General features: G+C 48.9%; 1 protein-coding gene across 5 annotated transcripts in view; it reads left to right on the top strand.

The window, feature by feature from the left end:
• Window positions 1-20,113, top strand: part of trpm3 (transient receptor potential cation channel, subfamily M, member 3) — a 425,666-nt gene extending 405,553 nt beyond the window's left edge. For all 5 annotated transcript variants that reach the window (XM_067983531.1, XM_067983535.1, XM_067983534.1 and 2 more), the window contains 2 exons: window positions 16,826-16,958; window positions 18,649-20,113. In XM_067983531.1, coding sequence (XP_067839632.1) covers window positions 16,826-16,958; window positions 18,649-20,113 — 1,598 coding nt within the window. The remainder of the gene's footprint in view (window positions 1-16,825; window positions 16,959-18,648) is intronic.
• Window positions 20,114-21,814: the final 1,701 nt, after the last annotated feature.

Genomic DNA, 21,814 nt, shown 5'->3' with positions numbered 1-21,814 from the left:
CAGAGTCAATGTTGAGGACTCCCAGGGCCACTCCCTCCTGACTGTATATCACTGTACCGCCACCTCTGGTGGGTCTGTCCTGCTGGTGGGACAGGACATACCCAGGGATGGTGATGGAAGAGTCTGGGATGTTGGCTGAAAGGTATGATTCTGTGAGTATGGCTATGTCAGACTGTTGCTTGACTGGTCTGTGGGACAGCTCTCCCAATTTTGGCACAAGTCCCCAGATGTTAGTGAGGAGGACTTTGCAGGGTCGACTGGGCTTGGTTTGCCTTTGTCGTGTCCGGTGTCTAGTGGTCCGATGACTGTGCTCTAGTGCACTGTTTAAACAGACTGTGCTGTGGTGCGCTGTTTAAACAGACTCTGTGCTGTAGTGCGCTGTTTAAAGAGACTGTGCTGTGGTGCGCTGTTTAAACAGACTGTGCTGTGGTGCGCTGTTTAAACAGACTCTGTGCTGTAGTGCGCTGTTTAAACAGACTGTGCTGTGGTGCGCTGTTTAAACAGACTGTGCTGTGGTGCGCTGTTTAAACAGACTCTGTGCTGTAGTGCGCTGTTTAAACAGACTGTGCTGTGGTGCGCTGTTTAAACAGACTGTGCTGTGGTGCGCTGTTTAAACAGACTCTGTGCTGTGGTGCGCTGTTTAAACAGACTCTGTGCTGTGGTGCGCTGTTTAAACAGACTCTGTGCTGTGGTGCACTGTTTAAACAGACTGTGCTGTGGTGCGCTGTTTAAACAGACTGTGCTGTGGTGCGCTGTTTAAACAGACTGTGCTGTAGTGCGCTGTTTAAACAGACTCTGTGCTGTGGTGCGCTGTTCAAACAGACTGTGCTGTGGTGCGCTGTTTAAACAGACTGTGCTGTGGTGCGCTGTTCAAACAGACTGTGCTGTAGTGCGCTGTTTAAACAGACTGTGCTGTAGTGCGCTGTTTAAACAGACTCTGTGCTGTGGTGCGCTGTTTAAACAGACTGTGCTGTGGTGCGCTGTTTAAACAGACTCTGTGCTGTAGTGCGCTGTTTAAACAGACTGTGCTGTAGTGCGCTGTTTAAACAGACTCTGTGCTGTGGTGCGCTGTTTAAACAGACTGTGCTGTAGTGCGCTGTTTACACAGACTCTGTGCTGTAGTGTGCTGTTTAAACAGACTGTGCTGTGGTGCGCTGTTTAAACAGACTGTGCTGTGGTGCGCTGTTTAAACAGACTGTGCTGTGGTGCGCTGTTTAAACAGACTGTGCTGTAGTGCGCTGTTTAAACAGACTGTGCTGTGGTGCGCTGTTTAAACAGACTGTGCTGTGGTGCGCTGTTTAAACAGACTGTGCTGTAGTGCGCTGTTTAAACAGACTGTGCTGTGGTGCGCTGTTTAAACAGACTGTGCTGTGGTGCGCTGTTTAAACAGACTGTGCTGTAGTGCGCTGTTTAAGCAGACTGTGCTGTGGTGCGCTGTTTAAACAGACTGTGCTGTGGTGCGCTGTTTAAACAGACTGTGCTGTGGTGCGCTGTTTAAACAGACTCTGTGCTGTCGTGCGCTGTTTAAACAGACTGTGCTGTGGTGCGCTCTTTAAACAGACTGTGCTGTGGTGCGCTGTTTAAACAGACTGTGCTGTGGTGCGCTGTTTAAACAGACTGTGCTGTGGTACGCTGTTTAAACAGACTGTGCTGTGGTGCGCTGTTTAAACAGACTGTGCTGTGGTGTGCTGTTTAAACAGACTGTGCTGTGGTGCGCTGTTTAAACAGACTGTGCTGTGGTGCGCTGTTTAAACAGACTCTGTGCTGTAGTGCGCTGTTTAAACAGACTTTGTGCTGTGGTGCGCTGTTTAAACAGACTGTGCTGTAGTGCGCTGTTTAAACAGACTGTGCTGTGGTGCGCTGTTTAAACAGACTGTGCTGTGGTGCGCAGTTTAAACAGACTCTGTGCTGTGGTGCGCTGTTTAAACAGACTGTGCTGTGGTGCGCTGTTTAAACAGACTGTGCTGTGGTGCGCTGTTTAAACAGACTCTGTGCTGTGGTGCGCTGTTTAAACAGACTGTGCTGTGGTGCGCTGTTTGAACAGACTCTGTGCTGTGGTGCGCTGTTTAAACAGACTGTGCTGTGGTGCGCTGTTTAAACAGACTGTGCTGTGGTGCGCTGTTTAAACAGACTCTGTGCTGTGGTGCGCTGTTTAAACAGACTGTGCTGTGGTGCGCTGTTTAAACAGACTCTGTGCTGTGGTGCGCTGTTTAAACAGACTGTGCTGTGGTGTGCTGTTTAAACAGACTGTGCTGTGGTGCGCTGTTTCAACAGACTGTGCTGTGGTGCGCTGTTTAAACAGACTGTGCTGTGGTGCGCTGTTTAAACAGACTGTGCTGTGGTGCGCTGTTTAAACAGACTGTTCTGTGGTGCGCAGTTTAAACAGACTGTGCTGTAGTGCGCTGTTTAAACAGACTCTGTGCTGTGGTGCGCTGTTTAAACAGACTGTGCTGTGGTGCGCTGTTTAAACAGACTGTGCTGTGGTGCGCTGTTTAAACAGACTGTGCTGTGGTGCGCTGTTTAAACAGACTCTGTGCTGTGGTGCGCTGTTTGAACAGACTGTGCTGTGGTACGCTGTTTAAACAGACTCTGTGCTGTGGTGCGCTGTTTAAACAGACTGTGCTGTGGTGCGCTGTTTAAACAGACTGTGCTGTGGTGCGCTGTTTAAACAGACTCTGTGCTGTGGTGCGCTGTTTAAACAGACTGTGCTGTGGTGCGCTGTTTAAACAGACTGTGCTGTGGTGCGCTGTTTAAACAGACTCTGTGCTGTGGTGCGCTGTTTAAACAGACTGTGCTGTGGTGCGCTGTTTAAACAGACTGTGCTGTAGTGCGCTTTTTAAACAGACTCTGTGCTGTGGTGCGCTGTTTACACAGACTGTGCTGTAGTGCGCTGTTTAAACAGACTGTGCTGTGGTCCGCTATTTAAACAGACTGTGCTGTGGTGCGCTGTTTAAACAGACTGTGCTGTGGTGCGCTGTTTAAACAGACTCTGTGCTATGGTACGCTGTTTAAACAGACTCTGTGCTGTAGTACGCTGTTTAAACAGACTCTGTGCTGTGGTACGCTGTTTACACAGACTCTGTGCTGTAGTGCGCTGTTTAAACAGACTCTGTGCTGTAGTGCGCTGTTTAAACAGACTGTGCTGTAGTGCGCTGTTTAAACAGACTGTGCTGTGGTGCGCTGTTTAAACAGACTGTGCTGTGGTGCGCTGTTTAAACAGACTCTGTGCTGTGGTACGCTGTTTAAACAGACTCTGTGCTGTAGTGCGCTGTTTAAACAGACTGTGCTGTGGTACGCTGTTTAAACAGACTGTGCTGTAGTGCGCTGTTTAAACAGACTCTGTGCTGTAGTGCGCTGTTTAAACAGACTGTGCTGTGGTGCGCTGTTTAAACAGACTGTGCTGTGGTGCGCTGTTTAAACAGACTGTGCTGTAGTGCGCTGTTTAAACAGACTGTGCTGTGGTGCGCTGTTTAAACAGACTGTGCTGTGGTGCGCTGTTTAAACAGACTGTGCTGTAGTGCGCTGTTTAAGCAGACTGTGCTGTGGTGCGCTGTTTAAACAGACTGTGCTGTGGTGTGCTGTTTAAACAGACTGTGCTGTGGTGCGCTGTTTAAACAGACTCTGTGCTGTAGTGCGCTGTTTAAACAGACTGTGCTGTGGTGCGCTGTTTAAACAGACTGTGCTGTGGTGCGCTGTTGAAACAGACTGTGCTGTGGTGCGCTGTTTAAACAGACTGTGCTGTGGTGCGCTGTTTAAACAGACTGTGCTGTGGTGCGCTGTTTAAACAGACTGTGCTGTGGTGTGCTGTTTAAACAGACTGTGCTGTGGTGCGCTGTTTAAACAGACTGTGCTGTGGTGCGCTGTTTAAACAGACTCTGTGCTGTAGTGCGCTGTTTAAACAGACTTTGTCCTGTGGTGCGCTGTTTAAACAGACTGTGCTGTAGTGCGCTGTTTAAACAGACTGTGCTGTGGTGCGCTGTTTAAACAGACTGTGCTGTGGTGCGCAGTTTAAACAGACTCTGTGCTGTGGTGCGCTGTTTAAACAGACTGTGCTGTGGTGCGCTGTTTAAACAGACTGTGCTGTGGTGCGCTGTTTAAACAGACTCTGTGCCGTGGTGCGCTGTTTAAACAGACTGTGCTGTGGTGCGCTGTTTGAACAGACTCTGTGCTGTGGTGCGCTGTTTAAACAGACTGTGCTGTGGTGCGCTGTTTAAACAGACTGTGCTGTGGTGCGCTGTTTAAACAGACTCTGTGCTGTGGTGCGCTGTTTAAACAGACTGTGCTGTGGTGCGCTGTTTAAACAGACTGTGCTGTGGTGTGCTGTTTAAACAGACTGTGCTGTGGTGCGCTGTTTCAACAGACTGTGCTGTGGTGCGCTGTTTAAACAGACTGTGCTGTGGTGCGCTGTTTAAACAGACTGTGCTGTGGTGCGCTGTTTAAACAGACTGTTCTGTGGTGCGCAGTTTAAACAGACTGTGCTGTAGTGCGCTGTTTAAACAGACTCTGTGCTGTGGTGCGCTGTTTAAACAGACTGTGCTGTGGTGCGCTGTTGAAACAGACTGTGCTGTGGTGCGCTGTTTAAACAGACTGTGCTGTGGTGCGCTGTTTAAACAGACTCTGTGCTGTGGTGCGCTGTTTGAACAGACTGTGCTGTGGTACGCTGTTTAAACAGACTCTGTGCTGTAGTGCGCTGTTTAAACAGACTGTGCTGTGGTACGCTGTTTAAACAGACTGTGCTGTAGTGCGCTGTTTAAACAGACTCTGTGCTGTGGTGCGCTGTTTAAACAGACTGTGCTGTGGTGCGCTGTTTAAACAGACTGTGCTGTGGTGCGCTGTTTGAACAGACTCTGTGCTGTGGTGCGCTGTTTAAACAGACTGTGCTGTGGTGCGCTGTTTAAACAGACTGTGCTGTGGTGCGCTGTTTAAACAGACTCTGTGCTGTGGTGCGCTGTTTAAACAGACTGTGCTGTGGTGCGCTGTTTAAACAGACTCTGTGCTGTGGTGCGCTGTTTAAACAGACTGTGCTGTGGTGTGCTGTTTAAACAGACTGTGCTGTGGTGCGCTGTTTCAACAGACTGTGCTGTGGTGCGCTGTTTAAACAGACTGTGCTGTGGTGCGCTGTTTAAACAGACTGTGCTGTGGTGCGCTGTTTAAACAGACTGTTCTGTGGTGCGCAGTTTAAACAGACTGTGCTGTAGTGCGCTGTTTAAACAGACTCTGTGCTGTGGTGCGCTGTTTAAACAGACTGTGCTGTGGTGCGCTGTTTAAACAGACTGTGCTGTGGTGCGCTGTTTAAACAGACTGTGCTGTGGTGCGCTGTTTAAACAGACTCTGTGCTGTGGTGCGCTGTTTGAACAGACTGTGCTGTGGTACGCTGTTTAAACAGACTCTGTGCTGTGGTGCGCTGTTTAAACAGACTGTGCTGTGGTGCGCTGTTTAAACAGACTGTGCTGTGGTGCGCTGTTTAAACAGACTCTGTGCTGTGGTGCGCTGTTTAAACAGACTGTGCTGTGGTGCGCTGTTTAAACAGACTGTGCTGTGGTGCGCTGTTTAAACAGACTCTGTGCTGTGGTGCGCTGTTTAAACAGACTGTGCTGTGGTGCGCTATTTAAACAGACTGTGCTGTAGTGCGCTTTTTAAACAGACTCTGTGCTGTGGTGCGCTGTTTACACAGACTGTGCTGTAGTGCGCTGTTTAAACAGACTGTGCTGTGGTCCGCTGTTTAAACAGACTGTGCTGTGGTGCGCTGTTTAAACAGACTGTGCTGTGGTGCGCTGTTTAAACAGACTCTGTGCTATGGTACGCTGTTTAAACAGACTCTGTGCTGTAGTACGCTGTTTAAACAGACTCTGTGCTGTGGTACGCTGTTTACACAGACTCTGTGCTGTAGTGCGCTGTTTAAACAGACTCTGTGCTGTAGTGCGCTGTTTAAACAGACTGTGCTGTAGTGCGCTGTTTAAACAGACTGTGCTGTGGTGCGCTGTTTAAACAGACTGTGCTGTGGTGCGCTGTTTAAACAGACTCTGTGCTGTGGTACGCTGTTTAAACAGACTCTGTGCTGTAGTGCGCTGTTTAAACAGACTGTGCTGTGGTACGCTGTTTAAACAGACTGTGCTGTAGTGCGCTGTTTAAACAGACTCTGTGCTGTAGTGCGCTGTTTAAACAGACTGTGCTGTGGTGCGCTGTTTAAACAGACTGTGCTGTGGTGCGCTGTTTAAACAGACTGTGCTGTAGTGCGCTGTTTAAACAGACTGTGCTGTGGTGCGCTGTTTAAACAGACTGTGCTGTGGTGCGCTGTTTAAACAGACTGTGCTGTAGTGCGCTGTTTAAGCAGACTGTGCTGTGGTGCGCTGTTTAAACAGACTGTGCTGTGGTGTGCTGTTTAAACAGACTGTGCTGTGGTGCGCTGTTTAAACAGACTCTGTGCTGTAGTGCGCTGTTTAAACAGACTGTGCTGTGGTGCGCTGTTTAAACAGACTGTGCTGTGGTGCGCTGTTGAAACAGACTGTGCTGTGGTGCGCTGTTTAAACAGACTGTGCTGTGGTGCGCTGTTTAAACAGACTGTGCTGTGGTGCGCTGTTTAAACAGACTGTGCTGTGGTGTGCTGTTTAAACAGACTGTGCTGTGGTGCGCTGTTTAAACAGACTGTGCTGTGGTGCGCTGTTTAAACAGACTCTGTGCTGTAGTGCGCTGTTTAAACAGACTTTGTCCTGTGGTGCGCTGTTCAAACAGACTGTGCTGTAGTGCGCTGTTTAAACAGACTGTGCTGTGGTGCGCTGTTTAAACAGACTGTGCTGTGGTGCGCAGTTTAAACAGACTCTGTGCTGTGGTGCGCTGTTTAAACAGACTGTGCTGTGGTGCGCTGTTTAAACAGACTGTGCTGTGGTGCGCTGTTTAAACAGACTCTGTGCCGTGGTGCGCTGTTTAAACAGACTGTGCTGTGGTGCGCTGTTTGAACAGACTCTGTGCTGTGGTGCGCTGTTTAAACAGACTGTGCTGTGGTGCGCTGTTTAAACAGACTGTGCTGTGGTGCGCTGTTTAAACAGACTCTGTGCTGTGGTGCGCTGTTTAAACAGACTGTGCTGTGGTGCGCTGTTTAAACAGACTGTGCTGTGGTGTGCTGTTTAAACAGACTGTGCTGTGGTGCGCTGTTTCAACAGACTGTGCTGTGGTGCGCTGTTTAAACAGACTGTGCTGTGGTGCGCTGTTTAAACAGACTGTGCTGTGGTGCGCTGTTTAAACAGACTGTTCTGTGGTGCGCAGTTTAAACAGACTGTGCTGTAGTGCGCTGTTTAAACAGACTCTGTGCTGTGGTGCGCTGTTTAAACAGACTGTGCTGTGGTGCGCTGTTGAAACAGACTGTGCTGTGGTGCGCTGTTTAAACAGACTGTGCTGTGGTGCGCTGTTTAAACAGACTCTGTGCTGTGGTGCGCTGTTTGAACAGACTGTGCTGTGGTACGCTGTTTAAACAGACTCTGTGCTGTAGTGCGCTGTTTAAACAGACTGTGCTGTGGTACGCTGTTTAAACAGACTGTGCTGTAGTGCGCTGTTTCAACAGACTCTGTGCTGTGGTGCGCTGTTTAAACAGACTGTGCTGTGGTGCGCTGTTTAAACAGACTCTGTGCTGTGGTGCGCTGTTTAAACAGGCTGTGCTGTGATGCGCTGTTTAAACAGACTCTGTGCTGTGGTGCGCTGTTTAAACAGACTCTGTGCTGTGGTACGCTGTTTAAACAGACTCTGTGCTCTGGTGCACTGTTTAAACAGACTGTGCTGTAGTGCGCTGTTTAAACAGACTGTCCTAAGGTGTGCTGTTTAAACAGACTCTGTGCTGTGGTGCGCTGTTTAAACAGACTGTGCTGTGGTGCGCTGTTTAAACAGACTGTGCTGTGGTGCGCTGTTTAAACAGACTCTGTGCTGTCGTGCGCTGTTTAAACAGACTGTGCTGTGGTGCGCTGTTTAAACAGACTGTGCTGTAGTGCGCTGTTTAAACAGACTCTGTGCTGTGGTGCGCTGTTTAAACAGACTGTGCTGTGGTGCGCTGTTTAAACAGACTCTGTGCTGTGGTGCGCTGTTTAAACAGACTCTGTGCTGTAGTGCGCTGTTTAAACAGACTGTGCTGTGGTGCGCTGTTTAAACAGACTGTGCTGTGGTGCGCTGTTTAAACAGACTGTGCTGTGGTGCGCTGTTTAAACAGACTGTGCTGTAGTGCGCTGTTTCAACAGACTCTGTGCTGTGGTGCGCTGTTTAAACAGACTGTGCTGTGGTGCGCTGTTTAAACAGACTGTGCTGTGGTGCGCTGTTTAAACAGACTCTGTGCTGTGGTGCGCTGTTTAAACAGACTGTGCTGTGGTGCGCTGTTTAAACAGACTGTGCTGTGGTGCGCTGTTTAAACAGACTGTGCTGTGGTGCGCTGTTTAAACAGACTGTGCTGTGGTGCGCTGTTTGAACAGACTGTGCTGTGGTGCGCTGTTTAAACAGACTATGCTGTAGTGCGCTGTTTAAACAGACTCTGTGCTGTGGTGCGCTGTTTAAACAGACTGTGCTGTGGTGCGCTGTTTAAACAGACTGTGCTGTGGTGCGCTGTTTAAACAGACTCTGTGCTGTGGTGCGCTGTTTAAACAGACTGTGCTGTGGTGCGCTGTTTAAACAGACTGTGCTGTGGTGCGCTGTTTAAACAGACTCTGTGCTGTGGTGCGCTGTTTAAACAGACTGTGCTGTGGTGCGCTGTTTGAACAGACTCTGTGCTGTGGTGCGCTGTTTAAACAGACTGTGCTGTGGTGCGCTGTTTAAACAGACTGTGCTGTGGTGCGCTGTTTAAACAGACTCTGTGCTGTGGTGCGCTGTTTAAACAGACTGTGCTGTGGTGCGCTGTTTAAACAGACTCTGTGCTGTGGTGCGCTGTTTAAACAGACTGTGCTGTGGTGTGCTGTTTAAACAGACTGTGCTGTGGTGCGCTGTTTAAACAGACTGTGCTGTGGTGCGCTGTTTAAACAGACTGTGCTGTGGTGCGCTGTTTAAACAGACTGTGCTGTGGTGCGCTGTTCAAACAGACTGTGCTGTAGTGCGCTGTTCAAACAGACTCTGTGCTGTGGTGCGCTGTTTAAACAGACTGTGCTGTGGTGCGCTGTTTAAACAGACTGTGCTGTGGTGCGCTGTTTAAACAGACTGTGCTGTGGTGCGCTGTTTAAACAGACTCTGTGCTGTGGTGCGCTGTTTGAACAGACTGTGCTGTGGTACGCTGTTTAAACAGACTCTGTGCTGTGGTGCGCTGTTTAAACAGACTGTGCTGTGGTGCGCTGTTTAAACAGACTGTGCTGTGGTGCGCTGTTTAAACAGACTCTGTGCTGTGGTGCGCTGTTTAAACAGACTGTGCTGTGGTGCGCTGTTTAAACAGACTGTGCTGTGGTGCGCTGTTTAAACAGACTCTGTGCTGTGGTGCGCTGTTTAAACAGACTGTGCTGTGGTGCGCTGTTTAAACAGACTGTGCTGTAGTGCGCTGTTTAAACAGACTGTGCTGTGGTGCGCTGTTTAAACAGACTCTGTGCTGTGGTACGCTGTTTACACAGACTCTGTGCTGTAGTGCGCTGTTTAAACAGACTGTGCTGTAGTGCGCTGTTTAAACAGACTGTGCTGTGGTGCGCTGTTTAAACAGACTGTGCTGTGGTGCGCTGTTTAAACAGACTCTGTGCTCTGGTGCACTGTTTAAACAGACTGTGCTGTAGTGCGCTGTTTAAACAGACTGTCCTAAGGTGCGCTGTTTAAACAGACTCTGTGCTGTGGTGCGCTGTTTAAACAGACTGTGCTGTGGTGCGCTGTTTAAACAGACTGTGCTGTGGTGTGCTGTTTAAACAGACTCTGTGCTGTAGTGCGCTGTTTAAACAGACTGTGCTGTGGTGCGCTGTTTAAACAGACTGTGCTGTAGTGCGCTGTTTAAACAGACTCTGTGCTGTGGTGCGCTGTTTAAACAGACTGTGCTGTGGTGCGCTGTTTAAACAGACTCTGTGCTGTGGTGCGCTGTTTAAACAGACTCTGTGCTGTAGTGCGCTGTTTAAACAGACTGTGCTGTGGTGCGCTGTTTAAACAGACTGTGCTGTGGTGCGCTGTTTAAACAGACTGTGCTGTGGTGCGCTGTTTAAACAGACTCTGTGCTGTGGTGCGCTGTTTAAACAGACTGTGCTGTGGTGCGCTGTTTAAACAGACTATGCTGTGGTGCGCTGTTTAAACAGACTGTGCTGTGGTGCGCTGTTTAAACAGACTGTGCTGTGGTGCGCTGTTTAAACAGACTCTGTGCTGTGGTGCGCTGTTTAAACAGACTGTGCTGTGGTGCGCTGTTTAAACAGACTGTGCTGTAGTGCGCTGTTTAAACAGACTCTGTGCTGTGGTGCGCTGTTTAAACAGACTGTGCTGTGGTGCGCTGTTTAAACAGACTATGCTGTAGTGCGCTGTTTAAACAGACTCTGTGCTGTGGTGCGCTGTTTAAACAGACTGTGCTGTGGTGCGCTGTTTAAACAGACTGTGCTGTGGTGCGCTGTTTAAACAGACTCTGTGCTGTGGTGCGCTGTTTAAACAGACTGTGCTGTGGTGCGCTGTTTAAACAGACTGTGCTGTGGTGCGCTGTTTAAACAGAATCTGTGCTGTGGTGCACTGTTTAAACAGACTGTGCTGTGGTGCGCTGTTTGAACAGACTCTGTGCTGTGGTGCGCTGTTTAAACAGACTGTGCTGTGGTGCGCTGTTTAAACAGACTGTGCTGTGGTGCGCTGTTTAAACAGACTGTGCTGAGGTGCGCTGTTTAAACAGACTCTGTGCTGTGGTGCGCTGTTTGAACAGACTGTGCTGTGGTACGCTGTTTAAACAGACTCTGTGCTGTGGTGCGCTGTTTAAACAGACTGTGCTGTGGTGCGCTGTTTAAACAGACTGTGCTGTGGTGCGCTGTTTAAACAGACTCTGTGCTGTGGTGCGCTGTTTAAACAGACTGTGCTGTGGTGCGCTGTTTAAACAGACTGTGCTGTGGTGCGCTGTTTAAACAGACTCTGTGCTGTGGTGCGCTGTTTAAACAGACTGTGCTGTGGTGCGCTGTTTAAACAGACTGTGCTGTAGTGCGCTGTTTAAACAGACTGTGCTGTAGTGCGCTTTTTAAACAGACTCTGTGCTGTGGTGCGCTGTTTACACAGACTGTGCTGTAGTGCGCTGTTTGAACAGACTGTGCTGTGGTGCGCTGTTTAAACAGACTGTGCTGTAGTGCGCTGTTTAAACAGACTGTGCTGTAGTGCGCTTTTTAAACAGACTCTGTGCTGTGGTGCGCTGTTTACACAGACTGTGCTGTAGTGCGCTGTTTGAACAGACTGTGCTGTGGTGCGCTGTTTAAACAGACTGTGCTGTGGTGCGCTGTTTAAAAGTCTGTGCTGTGGTGCGCTGTTTAAACAGACTCTGTGCTATGGTACGCTGTTTAAACAGACTCTGTGCTGTAGTACGCTGTTTAAACAGACTCTGTGCTGTGGTACGCTGTTTCCACAGACTCTGTGCTGTTGTGCGCTGTTTAAACAGACTCTGTGCTGTAGTGCGCTGTTTAAACAGACTGTGCTGTAGTGCGCTGTTTAAACAGACTGTGCTGTGGTGCGCTGTTTAAACAGACTGTGCTGTGGTGCGCTGTTTGAACAGACTGTGCTGTGGTGCGCTGTTTAAACAGACTCTGTACTGTGGTACGCTGTTTAAACAGACTCTGTGCTGTAGTGCGCTGTTTAAACAGACTGTGCTGTGGTACGCTGTTTAAACAGACTGTGATGTAGTGCGCTGTTTAAACAGACTCTGTGCTGTGGTGCGCTGTTTAAACAGACTGTGCTGTGGTGCGCTGTTTAAACAGACTCTGTGCTGTGGTGCGCTGTTTAAACAGACTGTGCTGTGATGCGCTGTTTAAACAGACTCTGTGCTGTGGTGCGCTGTTTAAACATACTCTGTGCTGTGGTACGCTGTTTAAACAGACTCTGTGCTCTGGTGCACTGTTTAAACAGACTGTGCTGTAGTGCGCTGTTTAAACAGACTGTCCTAAGGTGCGCTGTTTAAACAGACTCTGTGCTGTGGTGCGCTGTTTAAACAGACTGTGCTGTGGTGCGCTGTTTAAACAGACTGTGCTGTGGTGCGCTGTTTAAACAGACTCTGTGCTGTGGTGCGCTGTTTAAACAGACTGTGCTGTAGTGCGCTGTTTAAACAGACTCTGTGCTGTGGTGCGCTGTTTAAACAGACTGTGCTGTGGTGCGCTGTTTAAACAGACTCTGTGCTGTGGTGCGCTGTTTAAACAGACTCTGTGCTGTAGTGCGCTGTTTAAACAGACTGTGCTGTGGTGCGCTGTTTAAACAGACTGTGCTGTGGTGCGCTGTTTTAACAGACTGTGCTGTGGTGCGCTGTTTAAACAGACTCTGTGCTGTGGTGCGCTGTTTAAACAGACTATGCTGTGGTGCGCTGTTTAAACAGACTGTGCTGTGGTGCGCTGTTTAAACAGACTGTGCTGTGGTGCGCTGTTTAAACAGACTCTGTGCTGTGGTGCGCTGTTTAAACAGACTGTGCTGTGGTGCGCTGTTTAAACAGACTGTGCTGTAGTGCGCTGTTTCAACAGACTCTGTGCTGTGGTGCGCTGTTTAAACAGACTGTGCTGTGGTGCGCTGTTTAAACAGACTGTGCTGTGGTGCGCTGTTTAAACAGACTCTGTGCTGTGGTGCGCTGTTTAAACAGACTGTGCTGTGGTGCGCTGTTTAAACAGACTCTGTGCTGTAGTGCGCTGTTGAAACAGACTCTGTGCTGTGGTGCGCTGTTCAAACAGACTCTGTGATGTAGTGCGCTGTTTAAACAGACTGTGCTGTGGTGCGCTGTTTAAACAGACTCTGTGCTGTGGTGCGCTGTTTAAACAGACTGTGCTGTGGTGCGCTGTTTAAACAGACTCTGTGCTGTGGTGCGCTGTTTAAACAGACTGTGCTGTGGTGCGCTGTTTAAACAGACTGTGCTGTAGTGCGCTTTTTAAACAGACTCTGTGCTGTGGTGCGCTGTTTACACAGACTGTGCTGTAGTGCGCTGTTTAAACAGACTGTGCTGTGGTGCGCTGTTTAAACAGACTGTGCTGTGGTGCGCTGTTTAAACAGACTCTGTGCTATGGTACGCTGTTTAAACAGTCTCTGTGCTGTAGTACGCTGTTTAAACAGACTCTGTGCTGTGGTACGCTGTTTACACAGACTCTGTGCTGTAGTGCGCGGTTTAAACAGACTCTGTGCTGTAGTGCGCTGTTTAAACAGACTGTGCTGTAGTGCGCTGTTTAAACATACTGTGCTGTGGTGCGCTGTTTAAACATACTGTGCTGTGGTGCGCTGTTTAAACAGACTGTCCTAAGGTGCGCTGTTTAAACAGACTCTGTGCTGTGGTACGCTGTTTAAACAGACTCTGTGCTGTAGTGCGCTGTTTAAACAGACTGTGCTGTGGTACGCTGTTTAAACAGACTGTGCTGTAGTGCGCTGTTTAAACAGACTCTGTGCTGTGGTGCGCTGTTTAAACAGACTGTGCTGTGGTGCGCTGTTTAAACAGACTCTGTGCTGTGGTGCGCTGTTTAAACAGACTGTGCTGTGGTGCGCTGTTTAAACAGACTCTGTGCTGTGGTGCGCTGTTTAAACAGACTCTGTGCTGTGGTACGCTGTTTAAACAGACTCTGTGCTCTGGTGCACTGTTTAAACAGACTGTGCTGTAGTGCGCTGTTTAAACAGACTGTGCTGTAGTGCGCTGTTTAAACAGACTCTGTGCTGTGGTGCGCTGTTTAAACAGACTGTGCTGTGGTGCGCTGTTTAAACAGACTGTGCTGTGGTGCGCTGTTTAAACAGACTCTGTGCTGTGGTGCGCTGTTTAAACAGACTGTGCTGTGGTGCGCTGTTTAAACAGACTGTGCCGTAGTGCACTGTTTAAACAGACTCTGTGCTGTGGTGCGCTGTTTAAACAGACTGTGCTGTGGTGCGCTGTTTAAACAGACTCTGTGCTGTGGTGCGCTGTTTAAACAGACTCTGTGCTGTAGTGCGCTGTTTAAACAGACTGTGCTGTGGTGCGCTGTTTAAACAGACTGTGCTGTGGTGCGCTGTTTAAACAGACTGTGCTGTGGTGCGCTGTTTAAACAGACTCTGTGCTGTGGTGCGCTGTTTAAACAGACTGTGCTGTGGTGCGCTGTTTAAACAGACTGTGCTGTGGTGCGCTGTTTAAACAGACTGTGCTGTGGTGCGCTGTTTAATCAGACTCTGTGCTGTGGTGCGCTGTTTAAACAGACTGTGCTGTGGTGCGCTGTTTAAACAGACTGTGCTGTAGTGCGCTGTTTAAACAGACTCTGTGCTGTGGTGCGCTGTTTAAACAGACTGTGCTGTGGTGCGCTGTTTAAACAGACTGTGCTGTGGTGCGCTGTTTAAACAGACTCTGTGCTGTGGTGCGCTGTTTAAACAGACTGTGCTGTGGTGCGCTGTTTAAACAGACTGTGCTGTGGTGCGCTGTTTAAACAGACTCTGTGCTGTAGTGCGCTGTTTAAACAGACTCTGTGCTGTGGTGCGCTGTTCAAACAGATTCTGTGCTGTAGTGCGCTGTTTAAACAGACTGTGCTGTGGTGCGCTGTTTAAACAGACTCTGTGCTGTGGTGCGCTGTTTAAACAGACTGTGCTGTAGTGCGCTGTTTAAACAGACTCTGTGCTGTGGTGCGCTGTTTACACAGACTCTGTGCTGTAGTGCGCTGTTTAAACAGACTGTGCTGTGGTGCGCTGTTTGAACAGACTCTGTGCTGTGGTGCGCTGTTTAAACAGACTGTGCTGTAGTGCGCTGTTTAAACAGACTGTGCTGTGGTGCGCTGTTTAAACAGACTGTGCTGTGGTGCGCTGTTTAAACAGACTGTGCTGTGGTGCGCTGTTTAAACAGACTGTGCTGTGGTGCGCTGTTTGAACAGACTCTGTGCTGTGGTACGCTGTTTAAACAGACTCTGTGCTGTAGTGCGCTGTTCAAACAGACTCTGTGCTGTGGTACGCTGTTTAAACAGACTCTGTGCTCTGGTGCACTGTTTAAACAGACTGTGCTGTAGTGCGCTGTTTACACAGACTGTGCTGTAGTGCGCTGTTTACACAGACTGTGCTGTCGTGCGCTGTTTAAACAGACTGTCCTAAGGTGCGCTGTTTAAACAGACTCTGTGCTGTAGTGCGCTGTTTAAACAGACTCTGTGCTGTGGTGCGCTGTTTAAACAGACTCTGTGCTGTAGTGCGCTGTTTAAACAGACTGTGCTGTAGTGCGCTGTTTAAACAGACTCTGTGCTGTAGTGCGCTGTTTAAACAGACTCTGTGCTGTAGTGCGCTGTTTGAACAGACTGTGCTGTAGTGCGCTGTTTAAACAGACTCTGTGCTGTGGTGCGCTGTTTAAACAGACTCTGTGCTGTAGTGCGCTGTTTAAACAGACTGTGCTGTGGTGCGCTGTTTAAACAGACTCTGTGCTGTAGTGCGCTGTTTACACAGACTGTGCTGTGGTGCGCTGTTTAAACAGACTGTGCTGTGGTGTGCTGTTTAAACAGACTGTGCTGTGGTGCGCTGTTTAAACAGACTGTGCTGTGGTGCGCTGTTTCAACAGACTTTGTGCTGTGGTGCGCTGTTTAAACAGACTGTGCTGTGGTGCGCTGTTTAAACAGACTCTGTGCTGTGGTGCGCTGTTTAAACAGACTGTGCTGTGGTGCGCTGTTTAAACAGACTGCTGTGGTGCGCTGTTTAAACAGACTGTGCTGTGGTGCGCTGTTTAAACAGACTGTTCTGTGGTGCGCTGTTTAAATAGACTCTGTGCTGTGGTGCGCTGTTTAAACAGACTGTGCTGTGGTGCGCTGTTTAAACAGACTCTGTGCTGTAGTGCGCTGTTTAAACAGACTGTGCTGTGGTGCGCTGTTTAAACAGACTGTGCTGTGGTGCACTGTTTAAACAGACTCTGTGCTGTGGTGCGCTGTTTAAACAGACTCTGTGCTGTGGTGCGCTGTTTAAACAGACTGTGCTGTGGTGCGCTGTTTACACAGACTGTGCTGTAGTGCGCTGTTTAAACAGACTGTGCTGTGGTGCGCTGTTTAAACAGACTCTGTGCTGTGGTGCGCTGTTTAAACAGACTCTGTGCTGTGGTGCGCTGTTTAAACAGACTGTGCTGTGGTGCGCTGTTTACACAGACTGTGCTGTAGTGCGCTGTTTAAACAGACTGTTCTGTGGTGCGCTGTTTAAACAGACTGTGCTGTGGTGCGCTGTTTAAACAGACTGTGCTGTGGTGCGCTGTTTAAACAGACTCTGTGCTGTGGTGCGCTGTTTAAACAGACTGTGCTGTGGTGCGCTGTTTAAACAGACTCTGTGCTGTGGTGCGCTGTTTAAACAGACTCTGTGCTGTGGTGCGCTGTTTAAACAGACTGTGCTGTAGTGCGCTGTTTAAACAGACTGTGCTGTAGTGCGCTGTTTAAACAGACTGTGCTGTGGTGCGCTGTTTAAACAGACTGTGCTGTAGTGCGCTGTTTAAACAGACTGTGCTGTAGTGCGCTGTTTAAACAGACTGTGCTGTGGTGCGTTGTTTGAGCAGACTTTTTGCTGAGTAAATAGACTTTGTTTGCTGTTAAATAGACTGTTTGCTGTGAGTCCTGCCGTAAGTCCCGCCCCGCCTCCTACTCATTGGCTGACCCAGTGGTGACAATACTCACTTTGTTTAAATTAAGCGTGTATTGGGCTATATTACATTTGGATGAGTGTGTTTATTTTTGAAACAAAACCCAATTAATTGCTCCTCATTTTTTTTTCCTTTATCTTTTCTCGTTAGAACTCTTCATAACTGAAGATGAACTCAAGAAGTTGCATGACTTCGAGGAGCAGTGCATAGAAGAGTATTTTAGAGAAAAGGACGATATGTTCAACTCTTCAAATGATGAAAGAATTCGAGTCACTGCAGAACGGTGGGTTGTCACCAGTCGCACATGTTATCTTTTGAAACACCATTTTCATTTCGGACTGGGTGCTCTCTCAGGACAGGGCTTGGAATGTTTCCAGGAAGACTGAGCTGGTGTTCCTCCTTCAGCTTGCTATTCAGTTCCTCCTTCCCAACCCCCCCCCCACATCAGCTTGTCCAAACACATAGGGGGCGGATGGGAGTTGAAAATAGTTGTTCCTTTGTGTCGTGACCGCAAAATTTTCGGGCTTTGCATTCCCAATGGGAAGCCTGTACTTTTCCAACGTTAAACCCAGAAATAAAGCCGGGTTGCGGTCGTGACCCAGAAAAACAACTATTTCAACTCCCCCCCGCCCCTACCCACCCGTTCTTGGGGTTTAAAATCACCCCCATAATGTTTTCAGCATCCGTGGAACCATATTCCAGTGTGAGTCAGTGCCATAACAAGAGAAGGGTAGAAAATGGAACTGGGGGAGTGGGGGAGGGTCTCAAAATAAAGTTACCTATTTGTTCTAAAGGAAAAGACACAACTCCAGATGTTTTTGCAAAAGTTCCTCGTGCAGCCCTCGTGAAGAAGTTGGAAGCCATGAAAGTACATGGCCAAATTTAGATCTTATCCGGAATAAACTTAGAAAGGGCGCAGAGGAGATTTACCAGAGCTGCACTGAAGATGAGGGACTTCAGTTACGCAGAGAGACTGGAGAAGCTGGGATTGTTCTCCTTAGAACAGAGAAGGTTAAGGGGAGATTTAATAGAGGTGTTCAAAATCATGAGGGGTTTTGATAGAGTAAATAAGGAGAGACTGTTTCCAGTGACAGGGGGGTCAGTAACCAGAGGACACAGATTTAAAGTAATTGGCAAAAAAATCCGAGGGGGAGGGAATTAGGAGAAATGTTTTTACACAGCGAGTTGTGATGATCTGGAATGCACTGCCTGAAAGGGCGGTGGAAGCAGATTCAAAAGTAACTTTCAAAAGGAAACTGGATAAATACTTGAAAAGGAGAAATTTGCAGGGCTATGGGGAAAGAGCAGGGGGAGTGGGGCTAATTGGATAGCTCTTTCAAAGAGCCAGCACAGACACAATGGGCCGAATGGCCTCCATCTGTCCTGTATGATTCTATGTGAACTATGTTAGGGTAGATGAGAGACTCAATGAAGCTTCATCTCTTGAAGGTGGACTGAGTCAAGATTATCCAACCTCACCCATCCTATTGGAGGCTTTCATCAACCTTGTGTTGGATTGGCGTCATAAGGGATGGGCTTGGAATGCCTGTCCCAGTATTTCTTCGGGCCGATGTGGCAGGACGTCAATGCTGGAAGCTTTGCGCTCGCATTTGTTGGGAAAGGCTAACCTTGTGCAATCTTCAGAATGGAATTTCCTCCTCTCGCCATTTTAACGGAGGCATTTAAAATAAATGGGTTAACGTCTCTGTTAAGACATGTTCAAATTAAAATGGCAGGAGGAAAGATTTTCATTACGTGCTCCTATGGGAGTATCCCAACTATGCAATGTCAGGGTCATCAAGATTTGACAAGAAAAGACTGTAAAATTTCAGTACAGAATCCAGAGATCTTTCAATTCAGGATTCTATACTTTTCTTTTTGAGGAAAGGGCTGTTGATCTGAAATTCCCCTGCTGGGGCTTGAAAAAGGATTTTTACAGAAATATGTTCTGTTTGTGCTACATTTTTGCGCAGGGTTGATAACATGTCGATGCGCCTAGAAGAAGTGAACGAGAGAGAACACTTCATGAAGGCGTCCCTTCAGACCATGGATGTCAGGTTGGCACAGCTGGAGGAGGTGACAGGTCGCATGGCATCGGCCTTGGAGAAGCTGGCCGGCATCGACAAGGGAGAGGCAAACAAGGCTCGATCCACAACGTCCTCGGACTGCACTGACACGGCCTACATCCTGCGCCAGAGCAGCTTCAACAGCCAGGAAGGGAATAATTACAAGCTCCCGGAGTGCGGGGAGCAAGCGGGAGAGGAGTCAATATCTCCCACCTCTCCCACCATCACGCCAAGGATGAGAAGCCATTCCTTTTATGCGATGAGCCCCAAGCAGAAGGTGGGAGTGGAAAGAACCGAATTCACCTTCAAAGAGAGATCTCTGAGTTTGCAGAGGGCAACCAGCTCGCAGATGGTTGCTGTCGCCAAGGAAATGAAACCCGTGTCACAACCTGCTCCCATCACGGTTGCCCCGGCTGATGCCAAAAGACCGTCGTCTTGCATTGACATCTACGTCTCCACGAGTGAGGAGGAGCAAGCAGCCATCGAGACGGCTGAGAGCTCGCTGAAGGTTCCTGTGCCCGTGGATCCGTGCGAAATGATGGCGGCCATGCTTGGGGGTCAAGAGGTCAGCACGCCTCCTCTTCCGAGCAGCAAGTGGTCAGAGGGAAACGGGACCTTCGAGGAGATGTTTGTGTCAGACGGGCTCATGGCAGGCCCGGAGACGTCGCACACCACCGAATGCCTACCACAATGGAGCACTGACCCCCCCATGTACCACACCCTGGAGCGATCGAAGAGTAGCCGCTACCTAGCTGCCTCCACGGTTTACATGGAGGACGCCCCGATTGTAAAATCGCACAGTTTCATGTTCCCCTCCAGAGGATATTACGGCTGCCTGGGCGTTCCTGTCAAAACAGCCGAATACACAAGTATCACCGACTGCATTGATACCCGATGCGTCTCAGCCCCTCCTGTCAACATAGAGCACTCCCCCTTGTCCAGTGGCTCTCACGGAGATCACTCGAGCGGCCTCGACGACGTAGCCGCCTCCCACCCAGAGCGGGAGGCCGAGCTGAGCCACCCCAGTTCCGACAACGACGAGCACGAAGGCGAAGGCCAGGACAAAGCCGCGACGGTTACTACCCTCTGTTGCCACGACAGCGGCGCGGCCCAGCGACGACCGAACAATGCGTCGCTCTCCAAACTGGAGAGGGCAAACAGTTACACCGCCTCGGAGCCCAACGCGCTGAGCGTGCGCACCAGGAAGAGCTGCTCCATCAGCGACAAGCTGGACAGGCAGCGGAACTCGTCGGCTGTGCAAAGTCCATTCCAGCGGAGCCGATCCTCCAAGCCGGACGGCTTCTCCCTGAAAACGTTGTCAAGAACGACTGCTTTTCGAAGCTTTGACAGCAGCAAACAGAGCTTCACATAATGCCACTGCACAGTTCCGTGTCGTGAAACAAAAAGTGTGCTTGTTTGTGATTTTTACGCACCAGACCTAATGGTGTCGTGTGGTTTTACTGCGGTAATACTCTTATGGTCTTTGTCTAGCCACAGTCTTTAAAACACTGTACAAGCGTCTGTATGCCTTGGCACGTTTTTCCTTGTTGAGATATTAAAGGGGCCGCGTCACCTCATGGCCGGGTCAGTACAACAATGTCTATAAACTAATAGCTCAAGGTGTTGGCATGGTGCCAGTCTTCAGTGAGGCCACTGGCACTACCAGCAATCAAAATGCTTTGAATAAGCAAGTGCTATGAACATACGAACAATGACGGTCAGGAAAAGACCCTCGGGTCCATCCAGGCTGTCCCGTACAATCACGATTCCTTGTGTATCACAATATACACACTCCCCACCCCACCCCATGTGATCTCCTGGGAGAGGCGAAAAACCAGATAAAACCCCGGGGCCAATTTGGTGAAAAAAGAATCTGGGAGATTCCTCTCTGACCCCTTTGGTGATCGAGACGAGTCCGGGAGATCACGCTCGCCCTGATAATTCTATGCTGTACCTACCCTTTTGTACGAGCTGATCTCTGCCCCAGCCAGAAACAGGTCCAGTTCTCGCTAAAGGAATTCAGCGAGTCGGCGTCCACTGGACGAGCCGACAGCCTGTTCCAGAGGCCCACTATTCTCTGGGGAAAGAACAACCTTCTGACATCTAACCTCGATCTGGCCCCGTACAACTTAAAATTGTCACCCCCGGTCCTCCCTAACCTATTTAATTGGAAGTATAGATGTATGATCTCAAAAATGGCTAGTATTTGTGTTGCAATAATTAGAAGAAAGATCATTTAAAAGTTTCAGAAGTAAGGTCATAGAATCATACAGCACAGAAGGAGGCCATTCGGCCCATTGTGCCTGGGCCGGCTCTTTGAAAGAGCTATCCAATTAGTCCCATTCCCCCCGCTCTTTCCCCAAAGCCCTGCAAACTTTTCCTTTTCAAGTATTTATCCAATTCCCTTTTGAAAGTTACTATTGAATCTGCTTCCACCGCCCTTTCAGGCAGTGCATTCCAGATCATCACAACTCGCTGCGTAAAAAAAATTCTCCTCATCTCACCACTGGATTTTTTGCCAATTATCTTAAATCTTTGTCCTCTGGTTACCGACCCTCCTGCCAAAGAAAACAGTTCCACCCTATTTACTCTATCAAAACCTCGCAGAATTTTGAACACCTCTGTTAAATGTCCCTGTAACCTTCTCTGCTCTAAGGAAAATAATCCCAGCTTCTCTAGTCTCTGGAAATAAAATGGTATCTGAAGATTCAGCTAGGTCAATTGAAAATTTCAAAATTGAGATTGATAGGTTTTTGTTAGGTAAGGGTATTAAGGGTTACAGAACCAAGGTGGGTCGATGGAGTTAAGATACAGATCAGCCATGATCTAATTGAACGGCGGAACAGGCAGGAGGGGTTGAATGGCCTCCTTCTGTGCCTGTGACCCCACTTCTGAAACTGGTTTAAAGAAAAATTACGTAAACATTTTTGGTAAACTTACTTGTTTCGCAACAACCTTTGACTCTATTGGATTAGCCAAACCCCTAGCAACAGAGTCCAATGGTATATTGATGGCCTGGACTTCTGGGAATCCATCACAGGCAGACACTAGTGAAAGAAGCATTTCCACCATT

The sequence above is a fragment of the Heptranchias perlo genome, chromosome 4 (assembly GCF_035084215.1).
Source record: "Heptranchias perlo isolate sHepPer1 chromosome 4, sHepPer1.hap1, whole genome shotgun sequence".
NCBI classification, from domain to species: Eukaryota; Metazoa; Chordata; class Chondrichthyes; order Hexanchiformes; family Hexanchidae; genus Heptranchias; species Heptranchias perlo.
The sequence above is the reverse complement of the archived record's forward strand: the minus strand, read 5'-3'. Positions and strand labels throughout refer to the sequence as shown.